At 36.9% G+C, this 22,862-nt stretch overlaps 1 protein-coding gene across 1 annotated transcript in view; it reads left to right on the top strand.

Annotated features, from left to right (window-relative positions):
• Positions 1 to 22,862, top strand: part of gammaCOP (coat protein (coatomer) gamma) — a 206,837-nt gene that overhangs the window by 5,604 nt on the left and 178,371 nt on the right. The window contains exon 2 of the mRNA XM_090389779.1: positions 21,971 to 22,023. Coding sequence (XP_090245905.1) covers positions 21,971 to 22,023 — 53 coding nt within the window. The remainder of the gene's footprint in view (positions 1 to 21,970; positions 22,024 to 22,862) is intronic.

The raw sequence follows: 22,862 nt of genomic DNA, 5'->3' as shown, positions 1-22,862 counted from the left end.
CAGGGAATGACCACCGCATATCCCCAGAGCAATATGGCCTTAGTTGCTAATGCTCCTAAAAACCAAATAACAACAACAAGTATTTGTATGCATCCTTACTAGTTGTGTACTGCACTTTATAGAACTGAAGTCTTTCTTTGTAAGAGTACCCTTTTGTGTCTTTTTGCCTAATCTTCTTACCCTTCTTTGCACCATCTGATCAACAGATCGACATTTTTTCTAAAATTATGCTTTCAGACTTGTATGCATTACTCAAAATGCAGCCTAACAATTCTTATACAATGAGTCTTATAACAGTGTCTTATACAATGGGTCTTATAACAGTGTCTTATACAATGAAGTAATCACCTTGTTGTCTCTGGTTCGAATCCTGCCTCGGGTTTGGATCAAAGTACTGCAAAAACCTTGGAAGGTGCATTATGGCCACAGAAGCTGATGCGCCAACAACTACCAAAAAAAAACCTTGTTGTCTCTACAGGCAAAATTCTTGTATGCCTATTGTATTCTTGTGTGCAACATCCTTGTATGTCCACACAATTGGCATGTTATTTTGGTGGTTACTACTACCCAAGTGTAGTATAGTACCTTATGTAAATATACTTCCTATTGCTGTCCATCTGCTTTATCTAGATTAGTAACTTTCTATCATCCTCCTACCAGTAGTTATGACATCATCTAGGGGTGCAACCATCATTCTAAGTGAATATACATAACTATTTGTAAATATACACTGGTTAGGTTAGACTTGCTTGTAACTTACACTGGCAGGAGGATAATAGACAAGTACCTGTAAGTCTTTTTGAAGTATCATACTTTGTTTAATGCAATAAACAACCCTGCCTAAATTTATGTATTCAGCAAACTTGGACATTAAACTTAAAAATCCTACATCAGTATCATTAATAAATATTAAAAACAACAGTGATAAGTCTGAGCCTCAGAAGAGCAGTGACCATTTGTAACTACTCTGTCTCTTATCCCTTAACCAGTTATCCATAGTAATAACTTTACTCCAGTGCCACAGTGCTGCAATTTATACAGTTATTCATGTAAACATTATCAAAAGCTTTGCAGAAATATAAGTATATAATGTTACTTCCTTTGTGATGGCCTCATGTTAGCTAATCAGGTTGATCAGACATGATTTAACCTTAAAGACTGCAGCAGGTGGCTAAGTCATCTTGGTGTAATACCATCCAGTAAGTGTAAGAATCGACAATACTTGTATGTACCAGTGCACTGAGAGTAGTCAAAATGCCAGCTTTCCTTGCACTTTTTATAGTGCTGCATGGCAGATTTTTACAATGTCTCAAGGTTTTTTTTACAGATTTTTACAATGTTCTGGTATTTGGAAATAAAAATTAAGTTTTTTAATTTCTTAGTGCTTAACTTTTATTGTTAAAATTTTCTGTGTGGTGTAGCAGAAAAGAAGACTGCAGTTTGAGAAATGCATGTATAATGAAGTTGCCAAAGCAGTTATTATCATAACATTCTATCCTTTTGATAATAGCTTTAATGCTGAAATTTGATTATCATCCACTCATATTGTGTGTATGATTGACATTTTGGGATTTATCCATAGTAATAACTTTACTATGGATTATTCACTTGATTAAAAATTGTAAGAATGATAAATTAATTTTATAGTATTGTTAATGATAGAACGTTATCTAATGCAAAAAAGTGCATTGTGAACCATGCAGTATACTCTTTTACAGTCAACTTTTGCCAAAACGCTTGTGCAAAGTATAGCTGTTTTATCGAATAAATATACGCCGGTGTTCAAAGAAAGTGTATCACCCCTTAAAATTGTAATTGTCATCTGAATAACATAAGTATATGGCAGTATTTCTTACAGATTGCATCAGATAAGATTGACACTCGTAGGTGATGGCGTAATATTGCATCAGCTGTTACTTTCAGCTATATAAGCACACTCTGCAAGAGTTGCAGTCATTCCATGCTTGTGTCAGGATGGCGAGTTACGTGCAGTCGACGCCACAAAGAAAGAGGGCTATTGTTGCTTTACATGAGGAAGGATGTTCTTCCCATCATATTGCTTATAGTGTCTTGTAATCAGTCGACAGTGAGTAGATTTTTTTCCAAACTCAAGGATACTGGTTCTGCTGATAGGTAAAAAGGAACCAGATGCAAACGAGTCTCTATGCCAAAACAGGACCGTGTTTTGAAGCGCTTATGCCTTAAAAACCATAAAGCTTCTTCATCTGAGCTGAAAAGAGAATGGGAAGAACATACAGGAGTGGTAGCAAGTGCAGTAACAGTCAGAAGATGCCTCTTCAAAAATGGACTTGTGGAGCCTGTCTTCCTAAAATGAACCCCCTCCTCGCACAAAAAACGAAAAAGGCCCGATTAATTTGGTGTAAGGAGCATATCAAATGGACCCCTGAGCAAGTGAAAGTCAGTTATTTTCTCGGATGAGAAGAAATTCAACTTGCATGGCTCTGATGGGAGACAAACGTTTAGCCATAGATGTGGTGAAGAATACCATCCAGACTGTATGGTGTCTACAGTGAAATTCCCTACCAGCCAAATGATATGGGGATACATTTCATATCTCAGAGTAGGTCACCTGCAGTTTATAAAAGGTTCCGTAAATGCCAGTGAATACCTGGCTATATTGGAAGGCAAATTGCTGCCAACCATTAGAGACCATTTCAACCTGCCAAGTAACTGCATCTTTCAAGACAACTCTGCTCCTTGTCATTGGGCGTACTTTAGCTTCATTTCTGCATTAAAGGTTCGACAGTAATGTGTTTACATTTGTTACAGGTGAAAAAATGGTTGGAAGAACAGTCCATTACAACTGTTAGCTGGCCAGGAAACAGCCCAGACCTGATTCCTATAGAGAACTGTTAGCATCGTGTGGAATCTACAGTTGCCAGAAAGAAACCAAAGACCCTTTGTGAACTTCAGGAAGCCGTAATTCGTGTTTGGAACCATGAACTATCAGTTGATTATCTTCAGAAATTGATCTTGTCAGTGCCTCGATGGTGTGCTGCTGTCGTTAAGCCCAGAGGCATTTCAACTAAATATTAGTTTGCACCTGGTGAACTTTTCATTTTGTTTTCCATTTAAAATGATAAACTGAAGCAAACTGAGGGCTTCTGATAACATTTTAGCCATAATTGTCGTGTTTACCAAAACTGTTGTATAAAGGTTGCAAATGCTCATTTTGGAATATTTTGAGAGCACCTGTCAAATATTACTTAGCTTTGCCTTAACTATTAATAAATATTGTTTGTTTATATTTCTATTTGTAATGATAGTCATTAATGTAACACACCATCGCGAAAAGGGTTAGAAATGTGAAATTCCTAGGTGATGCACTTTCTTTGAACACCAGTGTAGTTGGGTTTTGAGCTCCATCATTGATTGTTAGAATTGGAGAGTGGGCAAAAAAAAGTCAAATAATAGGTATGTGCTTGTTATTGGGACTTTTTGCGCACCATTCATCTGTTTGTATAAAAATTTCAGCATGTCTGCTCGTTGGGGGGGGGGGATTATATAATGTTTTAATGTTAAAATAAAGATATTAAGTGCTCACTTGGTTGTGTAAATCTGAAATACAGTGTTCATTTAAAATTTAAGTGATCATTACATGATATTTTGTTTTGAATAATGTAACTGCATAAAGTACAATGGATTGATTTATTTATCATTACAGGGAAGGCTTGGAGTAGTGTATGTTATTATTGTACATATTGCACACTGTTCTGTGTGTTGCTCAAAAATGCATGCATGCTTTTAATTGGGTGCTTAGTACTAATGAAAATAGTTAAATTAGGTAATTAATAAGTAGAGGCACATGAAGTGATAATATTGGTAATGGTTATTTTATACCATCATTCTCATCAAATATTCAAAATTTTACTAATTCCACATTAAAGATGTGGAGGTAAGTTTTGGTGACTTCATATCTTCAATAAGCAAGATGGTGCTGTATGTTAAGCAATGAAAGTCATCTATCAACAGTGATAGCGCCACAGAGAATGACCTTTTCCTCTGTAGAATGTAGGCATCATACGTTCACCCTGTCTACATTGGTTCACCTCTGGTTCTCTTCTAGCATGTTGACACAACCTGATAATTTACATTTGGCAATTATATGCTAGAATGTTAAAGGTCTGCTATTGTTTTCAGATTGGTTGTCACAGATTTTACTAAAAGATTAAAGGGATTGTTTGACCAGAATATAGATCTGTTAACTGCAAATGAATAATATGACATTACCCATTTGCCTCACAGAATAAAAACAGATGGACACTGCAAACTTAAGTGCTGGCTTTGATTTCAGGATGAGATTGGCAACTTATAATTCCAAAGAAGGCATCAGAATATGGAATGACTGAAGTGAAGCCATGAGATCATTTACTTTGATTCCAAAACAGCATTGCCACAGAAGTTCTAACAAAGGAAGAAAAGCAGACAGTGTTCCAATTTAAATTTAGAGTAAAACTCACAAATGTGTTTTAAAAATCCCTCCATATGCATCCATTCTTGCAAAAGAATAGCACCAATTATTCAAACCACTACACCACAAACTCATATATATACCATTGCATATATATATGAGTTTGTGGTGTAGTGGTTTGAATAATTATATACCAACTCTGCTAGCATATGTAATTATCACAATAATATACCCATTGATAAATCCCTCATAACCTTGATCTGTTCCTTGTAATATTGTTTCTGTTATAAAGATCCATTAATATTTTAAACTTTTTAGGAGTATTACAGTTGAATTGACATGTAAGCAGTACTGTTTGTGAGATTACGAAGGAGAAAAATGGTAAAATTTTTGTCTCTTGTGATTAAAATTAAGCTTGCCTTTTCTAAATCTTGTGTATTTCTTCAAGCAATAAATCTGCCTACAATTCTGATTTATAGTATCATACCATTGGGATGAGAGGTACTAATCCATCTTTCCAGTCATTCCTAAAGAAGTATTGTGTTAATCAGGTTTGTGTAGGGTGAAGCCACCCTATACAGAGATTATACAAATTTGTTTTATAACTCAACAATGCCATCTGATCACCAAGACATAGCTTACAATTTTGTATGGCTAACAGTACACAAAGCTGCAGGTTTATAGATAATATGATTGAGAAAGTGTGCTGATGAAGCAGGTAAGCCTCAGCTTCTAGCATGTAGAATGCTAGAAAGAATGGCTCAAGCTACAAACAGCTCAGGGTGTGACATGAGGACAGACAGACCATGGTGTTGAAGAGCACAAGGAAACATTGAATGTGTATGTGATAGTTCCATTCATTGGAACTTAATAGCTGAATCCCCTTACTCATTTTGAGAAAAGATTTGCAGTGCTACCATTACAGATTATAGCTTGTAAGAGAAATGCTTGCAACTGAGTTTGGAATTTGCATATAATTTTCAGGAATGTGTTAGTACTTGTTGCTGAGGATGAAAGTGATTTTCTGTTAGATTGCAAGAGAGGAAGGTCATTTTCATTTTACTGGTTTCATTAATAAACACATCTGTCAAGTTTAGGTTTCAGAAAACATATACCAACATGCTTCAGTATTATATTACACTGTGATATGGAATTATAGGATACTGAGTGGTTCATACTCTTTAGAGAATGAAGGAGAATGTTGAGCAATACTATGACACAATATAATACTTCTTGAGACCATTATTGCAGGAAATGAAGAAATTGTGGTTTAAACACATGTTCCAACAGTCATACAGCAAGAATGATCATGATAGGGTTACATGAATGGTTTATAAAACAGGTAATTTCTTGTAATGGTGATATAAACTGTCCTTAGCAATTCCTGAATTTATCAATGGCCTCCTTTGTGTTGTTACCTAAAGGGGAGAGAGATGTTAGAAGATTTGAAAGATTTAGGGAAAGACAGTTGTAGAATAATGTGCAGAAATTTGCCTTTAGCCAGTGGGTGGTTGATTTCTGGAACAAACTTCCATCTATCGTTGTAGAAGTGGACAGCTTAAATAAATTCAAGGCAGAACTAGACAAACATTTGGAGTGAATGGATGGGTGAAATGGGAAGGTTTTTTTTTTTTTTTGTTTTTTGGCTGTGCTGTATAAGCTTGCTTTCTTGTATCATATGCCTCTACTAATGCTGATGCTATAACATAAGGGTAGGACTTTGAACTCATTAATGGAAAGTGTTACTCACATATAGATGTGTGCTATTGCACAAATGCCCACCCCAAGTGTGCATTTGTGTGATAGCACATATTTGGATACTGACCTCATCTTCTCATTTTAATGATTATAGTTAGCAATCAACAAATTTGTTTCAGATCTGCATGCCTGCTGCAAAACTTTGGTACAGATAAAGTAAGAAATCATTATCATTTTTAAGAAATTATGGTTGTACTTAAAATGAGGGGAGGAGTCTATACAGTATTATCTATACAGTATTCATTAACCATGTGTGCTGCTTAAGTTTGCCCTATAGTAAATTGTCCACTTGGGTAGTTTTCTGCAAGTGAAAATAACCACTGGAAACTTCTTGTAATGTCTCAAAGCAAAAAGTCGTCAGTCACATGGGATTGCATCATTTTGCATAGTAATTAACTTCTGACACACCGTATTTGAAAAAAAATTTTTAAAAATTTTGGGTTTTGATACTTACACTTTGGATTTAATACCCCCCAAGATATTTTCTGTATAATATATAATCAAATTTTATGAGTGTATATGCTAAAATAGGCTCATAACTAGAGAATACTTAATTAATTGTTTGATGATTCCACTTAAAATTCTAATATAAATTATTCAGATTGAAAGCCAGAATTATGCTGAAGGAATACTAAAATTCACATTAACACCAATTTGATTTTTAGAACGCTTATTATATCAGATTAAATCATTATTTATCATGATGAATCTTATGAAAACATTTACTGGTTTTACAAATTAACATATTTTAATTAATCAAATAATGTGATTTTATTCATAAAACAGTTCAACAGAAAATTATTGTAAAAATAAATTAAGGCCATAATTCCATTTGTTAAATGCACTATACAGTGAAACCTAACTATCTTTGTAATGCTGTTATCCTTTGTTATGTGACTACTGCAACCAATAAGATTCATGCTATAATATTTTGTGAATGATTAATTGTTACTGTATTGTCAACAGTTAATTGTCATGGGGCATTTTTCAAGATATCAGACAAATTTTAAATTTCAAAATTTTTTATATCTGAAGGACATGTAAAAAGCTTTACAGTCAGGGTTCAGGATGGATGAGAACGCATTAGTTATGTACATACTTGGTTATTAACCCTCTAGCTGATATACGAAATTCAAATCCATCAGCAGGTGCCCAAAATTTTTTTTATTAGGACATTTTGGTAAAACATGCAAGAAGTATTTTACATCTACATTCACACATGAGGAATCCTTTAAAGAAGGGGATGCCAGGATTTTATCAAAATAATGGGAAGCTAAATTATTTTGTGATAACTGAGAATAAAGTGGAAGAGATTGTTGAAACTAACATAAAAAAAGGAGACCAGGGTGGGTGGAATCTATCCAATTATATTAAAGGAGGCATCAGAAGAGGTAAGCAAATCCTTAGCCTTATTTAGGAGTGAATCTTTGGATTCAGGGGAGGTCCCTATGGACTGGGGATGAGCAGATGTATCCCTAATTCACAAAGGGGGATGAAAAGGTTATATGAGTAATTACAGACATGTTAGTTTAACTTCTGCCCCAAGGAATATAATTGAGTAGCTTGTTAAAGAAGTAATGCAGGACCAGCTAGACAGGAATGCAGTTATACTTCAGTGACAGCATGGATTTGTTAAGGAGCAGACTTGTCTGACCAATCTGGTTGAATACTGTGATGCAATAACAGAAACAAACTGGATGCAAAAAACAATTTTGGTATCATATACTTGGATTTCAGGAAGGCTTTTGATACTTTTGCACATAAAACACTACTATACAAATTGAAGCAATGTGGCATTAAGAGCAAGTCCTTGAGGTTGTCACAGATATTCTCTCAGATAGGCCAGACAAGCTGTACTTGCTACCTGGGAGTCTAAAACACTGATGGAACTGATATTCGGGTGACACTCAAGTCAAGTGGACCCAATTTCGGCAAAGTCCGGACGGTCTGTGACAGCCAAATCCTCTGCTTGCACCTTCACAATGGTGGAACTGTTAGTAATCCTGGGTATAACCTCCATGCACAAGTACATGGTGGGTGACAACCCAGGTGTGAACCAATGTAAGCAGGGGTCGAGGTGTGGCACCCACACCACATGGAGGAATGCTGCCCCTCTATGTTACCAGGCAGTACTAGGTGGTAGATGACTCTCATCAACCGGTGCAATACCACCACTTTGCTTATTGGAGGTTTGAAGTGGTGGAACCCATGTTTAGTCTCTAGTTCCAGTCAATCTTTTTTTCAATCTTTCCCCATCTCTTCCATCATGCAGTATGATTGATGACTTTTGAGGTTATGATGAACATTATGGCGAGATCCATTATTCCTTACATTTCGAGAGTACAGCTCTAAAACTGTGTTCACAGGCCGGCTGCTAGTTAGTACACTAGACCGAATCTATTGATAACTATCTAGGAGGCTTCCGGATCAGCTAGTTTTTATCTTGCTACCTCTACTCTGCCAGATAGAGACTGGAGGGAGTCCGAGTAGTGTGTATGCGGGGAATCATTGTCGAGGCCACGTTATGTCAAGGATCTGGGTATATTCTTACCATGTGTACGCCATATCCAAAAATTTCATTACTTCATACAGCATGTCCCACCCACTTTTTCTTACTATTGAATACACCATGAATTGTCAAACTAATAGAGCAAGCTTATCTGCGAAAAGATCTAAACCTCCCAAGCACTTCCTAATTAATTTCACAAATATACGTAGTCTCAATTCTAATCTCGGTAATGTCCATTTCCACTTGCAGTCTGCCAAGCCCCCACCTACTATTTCTGACAGAAATCAACAGTAGTTGAATCAACAGTTATGAGCAGTAGTTGAATCAACAGTTATCGGTTGATTCAAATACTGCTCATCTCAGATGCCCAAATTATTCACTGTATGATTCCTTTCGCCTTAAAGGTGGTACTTGTGTATATGTCCGTTCTGATATTCTCTGTCAGAGACTTGGTAATTTGGAATCTCTCTGTTCGATCTTCTCTGGCTTAAAATCTCTCTACCTCATTGTGTCAAATTCATCTGTTGTCTCTACCGTTCTCCCAACTCCACTAATCACGTGGAGCTCTTTGACTTCTTCTCTTTGCAACTTAACTTTCTCCAGTCCAACTTTCCTAACAGTGAGGTAATTTTCCTTGGCGATTTTAATGTTCATAACTCCAGCTGGCTTCCCTTTTCTAGTCAACCAACCCAGTTGGTTGAGATGCTGAGGCTTTTGCAATTACTAATGACCTTGCACAGATTGTTCATTTACCTACAAGAATACCGGACAATCCTAATCATACAGCCAACACGCTTGATCTTTTTCTCACAAACAACCCTTCTAAGTACACGGTCGAAGTGAGAGGTCCTTTATGCACTTCAGATCACAACTTGGTGATTGTCTCTTCTCCAGTGGAGCCTTTATCTCATTGCTATTCCCAATCTCGTGTTGTTCGGGATTACAAAAATTCAAAATGGGATGACCTGCGAGATCTCTTTTCTTCTTTTCCTTGGTTGGATTACTGTTTCAAAACTTCTGATGTCAACGTTTGCTCAGATCGTGTCAGTGAAATTATTCTTGTATAAATGAATCCTTTATCCCACACTCCGCTTTAAAATCTCGTCCTTTACCAAACCTTGGTTTTCCAATAAATGTGCTAAGGCTGTTCAGGTGAAGAACGTTGCATATCGTAATTGGCTTGTTTCTAATTGTAAAGCAGTTATAATCAGTCCAGACTAGAGTTTGAACAGGCTAAGAGTAGAAAACTTGTTTCTTTCCCTAATGGTAGCCAGCATTCGGGTCTCTTGCCAAAGCTATTGGTCACAACTTTTGCCCATCTCTGCTCCCACCTCTGTCTAAACCAGATGGTTCTGTTGTCACTTCAGCCAAGGATAAAGCTGACCTGCTAGCATCCCATTTTTCTTCCAACTCATGTATCAGTGATCTTGGTAAAGCACCTCCCTCCATTCCCAACACGCTCCATTCAATGTTTCCTGTGGTCTTCTGTCAAAAGGATGTCAGAAGGATTTTGACGAATCTTGATGCTAAGAAAGCTCCAGGTGCTGTGGTATTTCTCCACTTGTTCTCAAAATCTGTGCTCCTGAACTTACTCCTATTCTTTGCCTCCTTTTTTCACTTTCTTATTCCAAAGGTGTTTTTCCTTCTGCTTGGAAATTTGCTCATATCCAGCCAGTTCCTAAAAAGGGTGACAAATCCCTCCCATCCAATTATCGTCCCATTGCAATTACTTCTACTCTTTCTAAATAATGGAGAAATCCATTAACTGCCAACTCCTAGACTACCTAGAAAACTTCCTTCTGATCAACGATCGCCAGTATGGATTCCATCAGTGTCGATCCACTGGTGATATTCTGGCTTATGTTACCCATTTATGGGCTAATTCAATGGAAAGGTTCGGTGAAACACAAGTAGTTGCCCTTGATATCTCAAAGGCTATCGATCGTGTTTGGCATAAAGGTCGTCTAAACAAACTTTCATCTTATGGTTTGTCATCTGTTTTTTGTAATTGGTTATCCAGTTTTCTCTCTGATCGCTCACTGAGGGTGATGGTAGATGGCTCTCTGTCTTCTAACTTCTCCACTAATGCCGGTGTCCCCCAAGGTTCAGTTCTTTCCCCCACTCTTTTCCTCTTGTATATTAATGACCTTCTTCCATTGACTGGAAATCCTATCCATAGTTTTGTCGATGATAGCACATTGCATTCCACTGTCCATTTTGAGAAACCTTGCCCTACTCAATCAGCTTCAACTTCTCGAAACTCTGCTACCAATTCCTTAAATGCGGAACTTCAGGTAATTCTCCAGTGGGGCAGAGACAACTTAGTTGATTTCAATCCTTTTAAAACTCAGTCTTGTCTTATATCTCACAAAAAGGATTCTTTTGCTCCTATGCTTATCTTTGGTGACACTCCGATTTCTAGGCAAAATTATATCTCTTTTGGGGATTACCTTTACTTCTAATCTCTCTTGGCAAAAGCACATTACAAATATTACTTCCTCTGCATCTAAAAAACTTGGTTTTCTCTTTCGCTCTCGGCGTTACTTTTCTTTGAAACAGCTGCTCATCCTGTATAAATTGCAAATCCGCCCTACCATGGAATATTGTTCCCACATCTGGGGACGGTGCCCCCAAAACCTCTCTCAGGCTTCTTGATTCCATTCAGAAGAGGGCAGTTAGGTTAATTAATGATTCATCTTTAACAGTCTCTCCACTCTCTCTCTCTCTCTCTCTCTCATAGATGTACTGTTTCTGCTGCATGCCTCTTCTACAGATATTTCCATGGGCACTGTTCTTCTGAATTGGCTGCTATAATTACCGCTCTCTCTCTCTCTCTCTCTCTCTCTTTCAAAACAGTCCGAACATGTGCAGCCATCAGCCAACATCCATTTACTGTCCAGCTTGAAACTCACAGAACCAACTTTTCATCTTCCTCGTTTATTCATTCAACTGCCGTTTTCTGGAACAACCTTCCTTCATACGTATTTCCTGAAAATTACAGTCTACAGAAGTTAAAGTCCAATATCAGCAAATATCTTCTTTCATCTTCTCAACCTCCAACCCAAGCACGGTACTAAGTACTATAGGTTCTAATACCTCTTGTTTGGGGTTTACATAAAAAAAAAAAAAAAAAAAGTTACTGCTATGGATAAAGGAATGATTGAGTGGGAGAAAGACAGTGATTATTACCAGCTGCTGCTTTTCTTGTACTAATGTTATTAGTGGAGTCCCTTGGGATTCAGTGCTGAAAGGCATATCAGTCTTTATATGTAAGTTGCAGGTGATTAATGCAACTTAAAGCAGAGTGATGAATGACAGTAATCAAGGTTAGCTACTGCAACAGGATCCAGAAAAATTAGGCAGATGGCTCAAAAATTGCAGTTAAATTTTAACATTGACAAATGCAAGGTATTCCATGTGGGTATCAGTAATCCAGACTAATGTACCAACTGTAGTATTACACTCAGTTTAACAGAAAATGAAAAAGACCTGGAAGTAATTGTAATTGTGCAATCAAATGTGAAGTTCTGTGAGCAGTGCAGACTGGCTGCTAGGACAGCCCATGAGGTTTTTGTCAATGATATACAGATACTTTGCTAGCAGAGATAAGGAGGTGATTATCCCATTGTACAAAGCAGTGAGTACAATCTTGAGTACATCATAATGGTCTGCAATATTTTTTTTTTTTTTTTTTTTTTTTTATGTGAACCCCAAACACGAGAGGTATTAGAACCTATAGTACTTAGTACCGTGCTTGGGTTGGAGGTTGAGAAGACGAAAGAAGATATTTGTTGACATTGGACTTGAATTTCTGTAGATTGTAATTTTCAGGAAATACGTATGAAGGAAGGTTGTTCCAGAAAACGGCAGTTGGATGAATAAACGAGGAAGATGAAAAGTTGGTCCTGTGAGTGTGAAGTTGGACAGTAAATGGATGTTGGCTGGTGGCGGCACGTGTTTGGACTGTTTTGAAAGAGAGGGCGGGAATTAAAGAAGCCAGTTCAGAAGAACAGTGCCCATGGAAGTATCTGTAGAAGAGGCATGCAGCAGAAACAGTACGTCTATGAGAAAGCGAGTGGAGAGACATTGTGAGAGATGAATCATTAATTAACCTAACTGCTCTCTTCTGAATGGAATCAAGAAGCCTGAGAGAGGTTTTGGGGGCACCAACCCAGATGTGGGAACAATATCCCATAGCAGGGCGGATTTGCGATTTATACAGAGTGAGCAGCTGTTTGGAAGAAAAGTAACGGCGAGAGCGAAAGAGAAAACCAAGTTTTTTAGATGCAGAGGAAGCAATATTTGTAATGTGCTTGTGCCAAGAGAGATTAGAAGTCAGGGTAATCCCCAAAAGAGATATATCATTTTGCCTAGAAATCGGAGTGTCACTAAAGATAACCATAGGAGCAGAAGAATCCTTTTTGCGAGATATAAGACAAGACTGAGTTTTAGAAGGGTTGAAATCAACTAAGTTGTCTTTGCCCCATTGGAGAATTACCTGAAGATCGGCATTTAAGGAATTGGCAGCAGATTTTCGAGAAGTTGAAGCTGATTGAGCAGGACAAGGTTTCTCAAAATGGAAAGTTGAATGCAATGTGCTATCATTGGCAAAACTATGGATAGGATTTCCAGTCAATGGAAGAAGATCATTGATATACAAAAGGAATAGAGTGGGGGGAAAGAACTGAACCTTGGGGGACACCGGCATTAGTGGAGAAATTAGAAGACAGAGAGCCATCTACCATCACCCTCAGTGAGCGATCGGATAGAAAACTGGATAACCAATTACTAAAAACAGTTGGCAAACCATAAGATGGAAGCTTCTTTAGAAGACCTTTATGCCAAACACGATCAAAAGCCTTTGAGATGTCAAGAGCAACTACTTGTGTTTCACCGAACCTTTCCATTGAATTAGTCCATAAATGGGTAACATAAGCCAGAATATCACCAGTGGATCGACATTGATGGAATCCATACTGGCAATCGTTGATCAGCCGGAAGGTTTCTAGGTAGTTTAAGAGTTGGCGGTTAATTGATTTCTCCATTACTTTGGAGAGAGTAGAAGTAATTGCAATGGGACGATAATTGGATGGGAGGGATTTGTCACCCTTTTTGGGAACTGGCTGGATATGAGCAAATTTCCAAGCAGAAGGAAAAACACCTTTGGAATAAGAATGGGAAAAAGGGCAGCAAAGAATAGGAGTAAGTTCAGGAGCACAGGTTTTTGAGAACAAGTGGAGAAATGCCATCAGGACCTGGAGCTTTCTTAGCATCAAGATTCATCAAAATCCTTCTGATATCCTTTTGACGGAAGACCACAGGAGGCATTATATGGAGCATCTTTGGAATGGTGGGAGGTGTTTTACCAAGATCATAAATACATCAGCTGGAAGAAAAATGGGATGCTAGCAGGTCAGCTTTATCCTTGGCTGAAGTGACAACAGAACCATCTGGTTTGGACAGAGGTGGGAGCAGAGATGGGCAAAAGTTGCGTCCAATAGTTTTGGCAAGAGAGCAGAATGCTCAGCTACCATTAGGGCAAGATGCAAGTTTTCTACTCTTAGCCTGTTCAAACTCTAGTTTGGACTGATTAATAACTGCTTTACAATTGTTGCGAGCTTTGGTGTAGGCAGAAAATGAAACTGAAGAATTAGAAACAAGCCAATTACAATATGCAACATTCTTCTCTTGAACAGCCTTTGCACATTTATTGGAAAACCAAGGTTTAGATAAGGGACGAGATTTTAAAGTGGAGTGTGGGATAAAGGATTCCATTCCTGCAAGAATAATTTCACTGACACGATCTGAGCAAACATTGACATCAGAAGTTTTGAAACAGTAATCTGACCAAGGAAAAGAAGAAAAGAAGTCTCACAGGTCATCCCATTTTGTATTCTTGTAATGCCAAACAACACGAGGTTGGGAATAGCCATGAGATAAAGGTTCCATTGGAGAAGAGACAATCACCAAGTTGTGATCTGAAGTGCCTAAAGGACCTCTCATTTCAACCGTGTACTTAGAAGGGTTGTTTGTGAGAAAAAGATCAAGCGTATTGGCTGTATGATTAGGATTGTCCGGTATTCTTGTAGGTAAATGAACAATCTGTGCTAGGTCATTAGTAATTGCAAAAGCCTCAGCATCTCGACCTGCTGGGTCGGTGTGACTAGAAAACGGAAGCCAGCTGGAGTTGTGAACATTAAAATCACCAAGGAAAATTACCTTGACACAATGAGGTAGAGAGATTTTAAGCCAGAGAAGATCAAAGAGAGGAGATTCCAAATTTCCAAGTCTCTGACAGGGAATATCAGAATGGACATATGCACAAGTACCACCTTTGAGGCGAAAGGAATCACACAGCGAATAATTTGGGCATCTGAGATGAGCTGTAGTTGAATTGACCGATAACTGAGATTCTGTCAGAAAAAGTACATGGGGTTTGGCAGACTGCAAGTGGAAATGGACATCGTTGAGATTAGAATTAAGACCACGTATATTTGTGAAATGAATTAGGAAGTCCTTGGGAGGTTTAGATCTTTTCGCAGATAAGCTTGCTCTATTAGTTTGAGAATTAATAGTGTATTCAATAGTAAGAAAAAGTGGGTGGGACATGCTGTATGAAGTAATGAAATTTTTGGATATGGCATACACGTGGTAAGAATATACCCAGATCCTTGACATAACGTGGCTTCGGCAATGCTCCCCGCATACACACTACTCTTACTCCCTCCAGTCCCTATCTGGCAGAGTAGAGGTAGCAAGATTATACACTAGCTGATCCGGAAGCTTCCTAGAGAGTTACCAATAGGTTCGGTCCAGTGTACTAACTAGCGGCCGGCCTGCGAACACCGTTTTAGAGCTGTACCCTCGAAATGTAAGGAATATTGGATCTCACCACGACGTTCATCATAACCTCAAAAGTCATCAATCATACTGCATGATGGAAGAGATATGAAGTGTTGACCGGAACTTAGCTCTAGAGATTAAACATGGGTTCCACCACTTCAAGCCTCCAATAAGCAAAGTGGTGGTATTCCACCGGTTGATGAGAGTCATCTACCACCTAGTATTGCCTGGTAACATAGAGGGACGGCATTCCTCCATGTGATGTGGGCGCCACACCTCGACCCCTGCTTACGTTGGTTCACACCTGGGTGGTCGCCCACCATGTACTTGTGCATGGAGGTTATACCCAAGATTACTAACAGTCCCACCATCGTGAAGGTGCAAGCAGAGGATTTGGCTGTCACAGACCGTCCGGACTTCGCCGAAATTGGGTCCACTTGACTTGAGTGTCACCCGAATATCAGTTCCATCAGCGTTTTAGACTCCCAGGTAGCAAGTACAGCTTGTCTGGCATATCTGAGAGAATGTCTGTGACAACCTCAAGGACCAATTCACTTTAGGAAGGACATAGAGCTGCTGGAACAGGTACAAAGGAGGGCAATGAGATTGGTGAGGCGAACAATGGGCTTCTCTTACCAAAAAGACTTCAATTCAGTGAATTGTAATGTCTGAAGACTAGGCACCTGTGAGGTGCTGTGATTTGGGGTGTTTATGACTTTGGATTGAACAAGCTTGATGCCAGTGGCATTCTTCCACCTGCTCAGACTTTACTTGCTAGGGGACATAAATTCAAGTAGAAGGGTGGTTGCAGGATAGATGTGCAGAAGTTTGCCTTCAGCGAGTGATAAATTCCAGGAAGAACTATGCAAACTCTTTTAGAGGGGGTGGATAGGGGAAATGGGATTTTTTTTGCCTGATGCTGTATAAGTTTGCTTTCTTGCAACACTTGCCACTATTAATACCACACTTGCCACTATAAAACCACACCCTCTAGTCACGTGCTGTCTATGGGTGTCTCGAAAGAGAAATAAACAGATAATAATAATAATACTAATTATTTCATAATGATTAATTTAAAAATTTTATTCTTAATTTTAGTATTATATTTTATAATGTCAGAAAACATCATTGGAAACATGGCTTATTATCAAAAAAAAATTTTTTTTTCAACCACCTTATACAATTTTTGTGGTAGCAAAGGGGATGAAATAAAACTGGAAACCAAACCTGTAGAAAAATTAACATAGAAATAAGCGTTTTTTTTTTTTTTTTTTTTATGAATATGATTGTGATATTTTCTTAAAGTTATGCTTTTTCAATGAAAAAATAGCGGTACAGATTGAAATTGAATACCATACTGTAGGAACGCTAAAATTCACACTCATGTATTTCTAATAGCTATTTGAATATTATGTTTTATTGTTTTTGATGTACATCATATACCAGGGTAACAGCTAATGGATTAAAAATAAAATATTTTATTAGTGAGTGTTCCATTTCTTAAAATTCTTCTCCTCTGGTTACAGTAAACTTTGTTTGTCACTAATTTACAGAATATGGATATAACAATTTTGTTTTTCCTAATACTGTAGAGCATCATTTCCCAAACTGTGTTCTGTGAAAAAATCTTATTTTTATCCCCCGATTTTAAATTTTACATATTTGAAGCACACAACACTTTGAGTATAATTTAACCTTACTGGATTTTTTTTTCTGGTTATTGACAAATCACGTATTGGATATGACATATTCACTCAACACATTTGTATGCATGTAACTTTTTTTATGCAGAACACAGTTCATTTTGAATGAGTTTTATAATATTTTATACCTGTTTTCCTGATAGAAATTGTGCAATATTTTATGTTTTTATTTTGATTTTGTTTTCAAATATAAAATATATTTGAGTATATTAATTAAATATATTTTATTTCAAAAACCAAATAGCCACAAAGGAATGTGTTCTCTTAATATATTGTGAGATAAAAAGTGTTCAGTGACTTTGCCTTTAGCCAGCGGGTTGTTGGTTCCATCCTTTGTTGTGGAAGTCGATAACCTAAATAAATTTAAGACTGAGCTGGACAGGTACTTGGAACGAACGGAGGGATATAAAATGGGAGCGTGTTTTTTTTTTTTTTTTTTTTTTTTATGCTGATGCTGCATAAGCTTGCTTTCTTGCATCATATGCCGGCGCCTCCGTAGCCAGGTGGGCAGGAGCAGCAGTGCGTAGCACACGCTTCTTAATTAGACCGGGGTTCGAGCCTGTGACCACCAAATGCGGAATGGTCAGGGAATGACCACCGCATATCCCTCGGAGCAATATGGCCTTAGTTGCTAATGCTTCTAAAAACCAAATAACAACAACAGCATCATATGCCTCTACTAATGCTAAAAAAGTTTGGCAAATGCTGCTTTAGAGAATATAACAGCAGAAAATACCTGCATTTCTTTTATTGAATCTTATAAAAATTCTGTGCATATTATATAATTTTTTATATATTTCTAATTTGATATGAAGATATTTGTTAAAGACCAGTGTAAAATTATTCTTTAAAATTTCAAAATATTCTGTTCTGAGAAAATCTAGAGAAATTCATAGTGATCCATCTGGAAACAGTGAGTATTCCCTCCAGGAATACTTGGTTGATTGTGATTGCTTTTCAATTCAGTATGTGAAATGAAAGAATTAGAATACACTAGTGCTTTTCAAACTCTATTGATTTTGACACACCACACTATGATGTACATGCCATAAATATTTCACCACCCCATTCCTCCACTCTTTTCATTTCTTATCTTTAGGCTGATGATAAATGTAGTGGCATACAATGTACTTTGTTTCAGGCTAGAAACACGTGAGTGGGAGAAAGGAAACGTGTGCAGATATTCCAGATTCACTTGCCTAAGCGCAAGCTTAATCAAAGCCATCTGAATTCAGATGACTATATTAGTTAGCATTAGTAGTGGCATATGATGCAAGAAAGCAAGTTTATACAGCATCATCCAAACAAAAAAAAAAAAAAAACCTTCCCATTCACCTATCCATTCACTTAAAGTTTGTCCAGTTCTTCCTTGAATTTATTTAAGCTATCAACTTCCACGACAGACGGAAGTTTTTTCCAGCAATCAACCACTTGCTGGTTGATTTCTGTGCATCTGTTCTGTAACTATCTTTCCTCAATTTCAGAGAAAGATTGTGTCTAGAGTTCACCATCTGCCAAGTACAAAACATATGAGCAAATGTAATTTTAATGCAATATTTGTGTCTTAATCAATTAATTATGTTATTATATGCAGTGAAAGAAAATCAGAGTGAAAATAATGCTTATGTGGTGGCAAAATTTGGCAACATGCTTTGGGACATGTAACATCCAATTTGGAAACCCCTGGAATGTATGTCCCAGAAGTAAAATTGTGAATTGTCCCCCCCCCCCTTCCCTGCAAGAATTTCCAATGCTCCATAAAAATACCAGTCTGGCACTCTGGGCCTCACTTCTGCTTCCCCCATAGTGACAGACCTGGCAGTATGTTAGTTTTGCTACCACTCTTTCTCTGTGTTTACAAAGCAGAAAAGAACCAAAACCAATTGGACAGGCAGTTGCATGTACCCTAACATTTGAGACAATAATGGAAATATTTTTTGTGCAAATGCCAGTTTCACCAATTTTTTTTTTTTCCCTTTGTTAGATATATATACATCTGTCGAGTTTTACAAGGCTTTGTAAACTGTAAAAAACCTCCAGTCTTACAATTTCATATAAATTTTGGTCAAGTTTATGGTGCATTTTTCAAATACATTTCTTTTATGTTTTCCCAATACAGACCTGTTGAATACATAAGTCATTATGGCTGTAATTAAATTTATAGATGATGTTTGCAATAAACTAAACCAGCAGGCTTATCTTTTTCAATAGTGAAGAGTTTTGGAAGTTAGATCATAAAATGAGCTTTACCAGGTAAAACACATCACTTTGTAAACATGAATTTCTGGTTGAAGCAAACCAAAACTAAAGCCAGCAGTTGTCTGCTGAGCACATTTGATTGCCTGTCTGATTAGTTTGGTTTGCTTTCCTGCTCTGCAAATAAGTAGCTCCTTTGGATACATTGAAAAAGGGCATATGCCCAATTTTTCTAAATCCTGTTGCAGTAGCATACTATCATTACTGTCATTAACAAGCCTGATATACCTTCATCAATATCATTGATAAATATAGAAAACAGCAATGGGCCTAACACTGAACACTGAGAGACCCCACTAGTAACATTAGTTCACAAAGATCAGTGTCTATTGATTACCATTCTGTCTTCTCCCACTGAACCATCCCTTTATCCATAGCAGCAACTTGCCCTTAATGCTATATTGCTCCAATTTGTACAGCAGTCTTTTATGTGCAACAGTATCAAAGGTGCTCCTGAAACCCAAGTATATATCAAAATAATTTTTTGCATCCTGTTCCTTTGTAACCATATTGTAGTATCCAATAAAATTGGTCAGACAAGACTTCCCCTTAACAAACCCATGCTGTGTCTAAATTATTACTGCAGTCTTTTACCAAAGTTAAACTAATAGGTCTGTAATTACTCATGTCACCCTTTGATTCCCCTTTGTGAACTGGGGATACATTTGCATATCTCCAGTCTGTGGGGACCTCCCCTGAATCCAAGGATGCTCTCATAATTATCCCATCCACCCCAGGTGACTTTCTTATGTTTAATTCCAACAATTTCTCCTCCACTTTGCTTTCAGTCATTACAAAATCATTTAGAGTTTGATAAACTTCTGGCTTCCACTTCCCTACAGAATTCCTCATATGTTAATGTAGATGCAGAATACTCATTCATTTTGTCAGCTATCTGAGCAGGATCATCAACAGTCAAACCATCAATATCAAGTGGACCAATCTGATTCATCCCCTTTTTTTCTAGAGTTTACATATGTAAAGAAGTCTTTGCTGTGTTTTTTTTTTTTTTTCCCATCTTCCAAAGATTTCTCGTAATCTGCCTTTGCTTGCCTAACCTCCTTCGTGAATTGATTACAGCTTGTATCTGCTATAATATTCTGTGTCGCCTGATAATTTATATGGAACCGATATACATTTCTTTTCTGTCATGAGTCTCATTAGTTCATCTGACATCAGTTTAGGCCTAAACCTAGAACAGTATTTCTTACTAAGTATAAAAAGTCTAGTAGCTTCCAAGATTAATTCCTTGAATGCTTTCAATTTAAAATTTGCTGTTGGTAACATCATCAGGTTTGCTTCATATATCCATTTGATATGTAGGGAGTAGAATAGAAACTGAATACTGTGACAAGATCTAGAAAACTGCTTACTGCAGACCTTCTCAATCAGCAGTCTAACTAATATGAATTTGTTTTAAACACTGATGAACATAGACCAAAATTTAACAAAACTATGTGGTAAATTTAAGTATATGTAAACAAAAATATGAAATAACTTGTCAATTGAGGGTACTAAGAAAAATTGGCTGCTGCATGTTCAAAATTAGGATTAAAAATATAGCAAGGTCACCTTATTTCCATTGAAAAAATTTTTCATCTTTGTTCAGTGAGATTTCTTGCACTTCCACCAAAAATTGTAAAAGCAAGTTCCTCCACACCGAATTTCACTCTAAAAATCTTTTCAATAATGCTTTTTTAGGCTCAAGAACACTTTTAAACTTGCCTTTTTTTTTAAATTAACATTTATTAAGTTATGAAAGTAAGCAACTATTATTTGGTTGTTATTTTCCCCTTTTATTATTTCTTGCCTTGGATCATTAGGCTGTGCTGAAATTGTGATAGAGCTTAATTTATTTCTTACAAATTAGAAAAAATCAATTTTAGCTGTCTAACATGATGCATTTATGGTCTTTTTAGGTGCCTGACTGCAGGAATTTACTAGCATACTCAATAGTGCTCATAGGCATTATAATATGCAGTAACCTTTCATATTAGTTAATTCTGACAGCGGTAAATTTCTAAAAAGGCCATAAATCCATGACATTTATTTCAACCACCTTTTGGTATCTCTCTCATACTGTTAAAATATTTCTTTCAGATTGTCTACTGTTACACTCATGGTGCTTGCCTTCCCACTGAAGAGGGAACAAATATTCCTGAATCAGTGTTATCTATGTGTATAGTTATTTCACAAATGCACTAAACTGAGAATTGGTAACAGTAGTCTTTTTCTGTCATGGTAATGTTACTTATTTGAAAATGCAAGGCTAGGCAATTTATGAAGAATTTTACAATATGAGATGTTATAGTAATGATGTACTGCAAACTTTGTTTGCTGTCTTCATGAGTTTACTGCATATTAAAATGGTGCCTCTGGGCACTTCCTAATATGTATTTAAGCTGTCTGTTATATAAGTAAGTTTAACTTTTCTGTTTTAAATAATTTCATTATTTTATTTCTTAAAAGGAAATGGTGGTAATCCTTTTCACAGTTTGGAGAAAACAGCTGTTTTGCAAGAGGTAGGAAACTTCATTTAAATATGAAATTTAATCATTGCACTTTTTCATGTACTTATGGTACTTCCTATTTAGTAATATTAGAAATAAACCAAGTAGTTCTTAAACAATATAGAAAAAACTTAAACTTAAGAGTTGCTCTAAAGAATAGTCATTTCAGTCAGTGTTATTACTACACAGATGTGATTAGAACACCCCCCACCAGCTTTTATATACTTGACGTTAGGCTACTGTGTTTTGTTTGAGATACAATGATCAATCCATGGTATAATTGGCAGTGAAAGTATTGAGCACTCTATACCTATTCCAATAACATATTTCTTAATTATTCCTTTCATCAGTTTCTCTAAAATTTTGAATTTAGTATAGTTTAATGAGAAATAATTTAGAAACAACGAAACGTTGTTTGATATATCATAACTAATATTCATAACATAAATGAAACAAGGCATGAGAACAGATTTAAAGCATTAAATCTATCCTTGTGACAAATTTAATGCTTATATTGCAAAACTTGTTCATTTCATGTATGTAATTTCTCATTCTTTCAACAATATGCAATGTATTCTTCTTCTTCCAGTCACATAGCTCCCTGAGAAGCTGTTGTGGCCACCAACAAATTCCTCCAGTTGCATCGATCATGTGCTATGCGAGCAGCATTGCAAAGTGTCATGCCGAAAAGTTCACTGATCCCATCCTTCCACCTAGTTGCAGGTCTTCCTCTGCACCACTTCCCTTCAGTTTTTCCTTCCATTATATTCTTCAACAGAAAGTTTTCCCTTCTTACTATATGATCAAAAAACTTGAGTTTTCTTTTGTTGATGCTATGAAGAAGAATTTTA

The sequence above is a fragment of the Mastigoproctus giganteus genome, chromosome 2, assembly GCF_048544385.1.
Source record: "Mastigoproctus giganteus isolate SK-2022 chromosome 2, ASM4854438v1, whole genome shotgun sequence".
Lineage (NCBI taxonomy): Eukaryota > Metazoa > Arthropoda > Arachnida > Uropygi > Thelyphonidae > Mastigoproctus > Mastigoproctus giganteus.
This window is presented reverse-complemented; position numbering and strand designations above follow the sequence as displayed.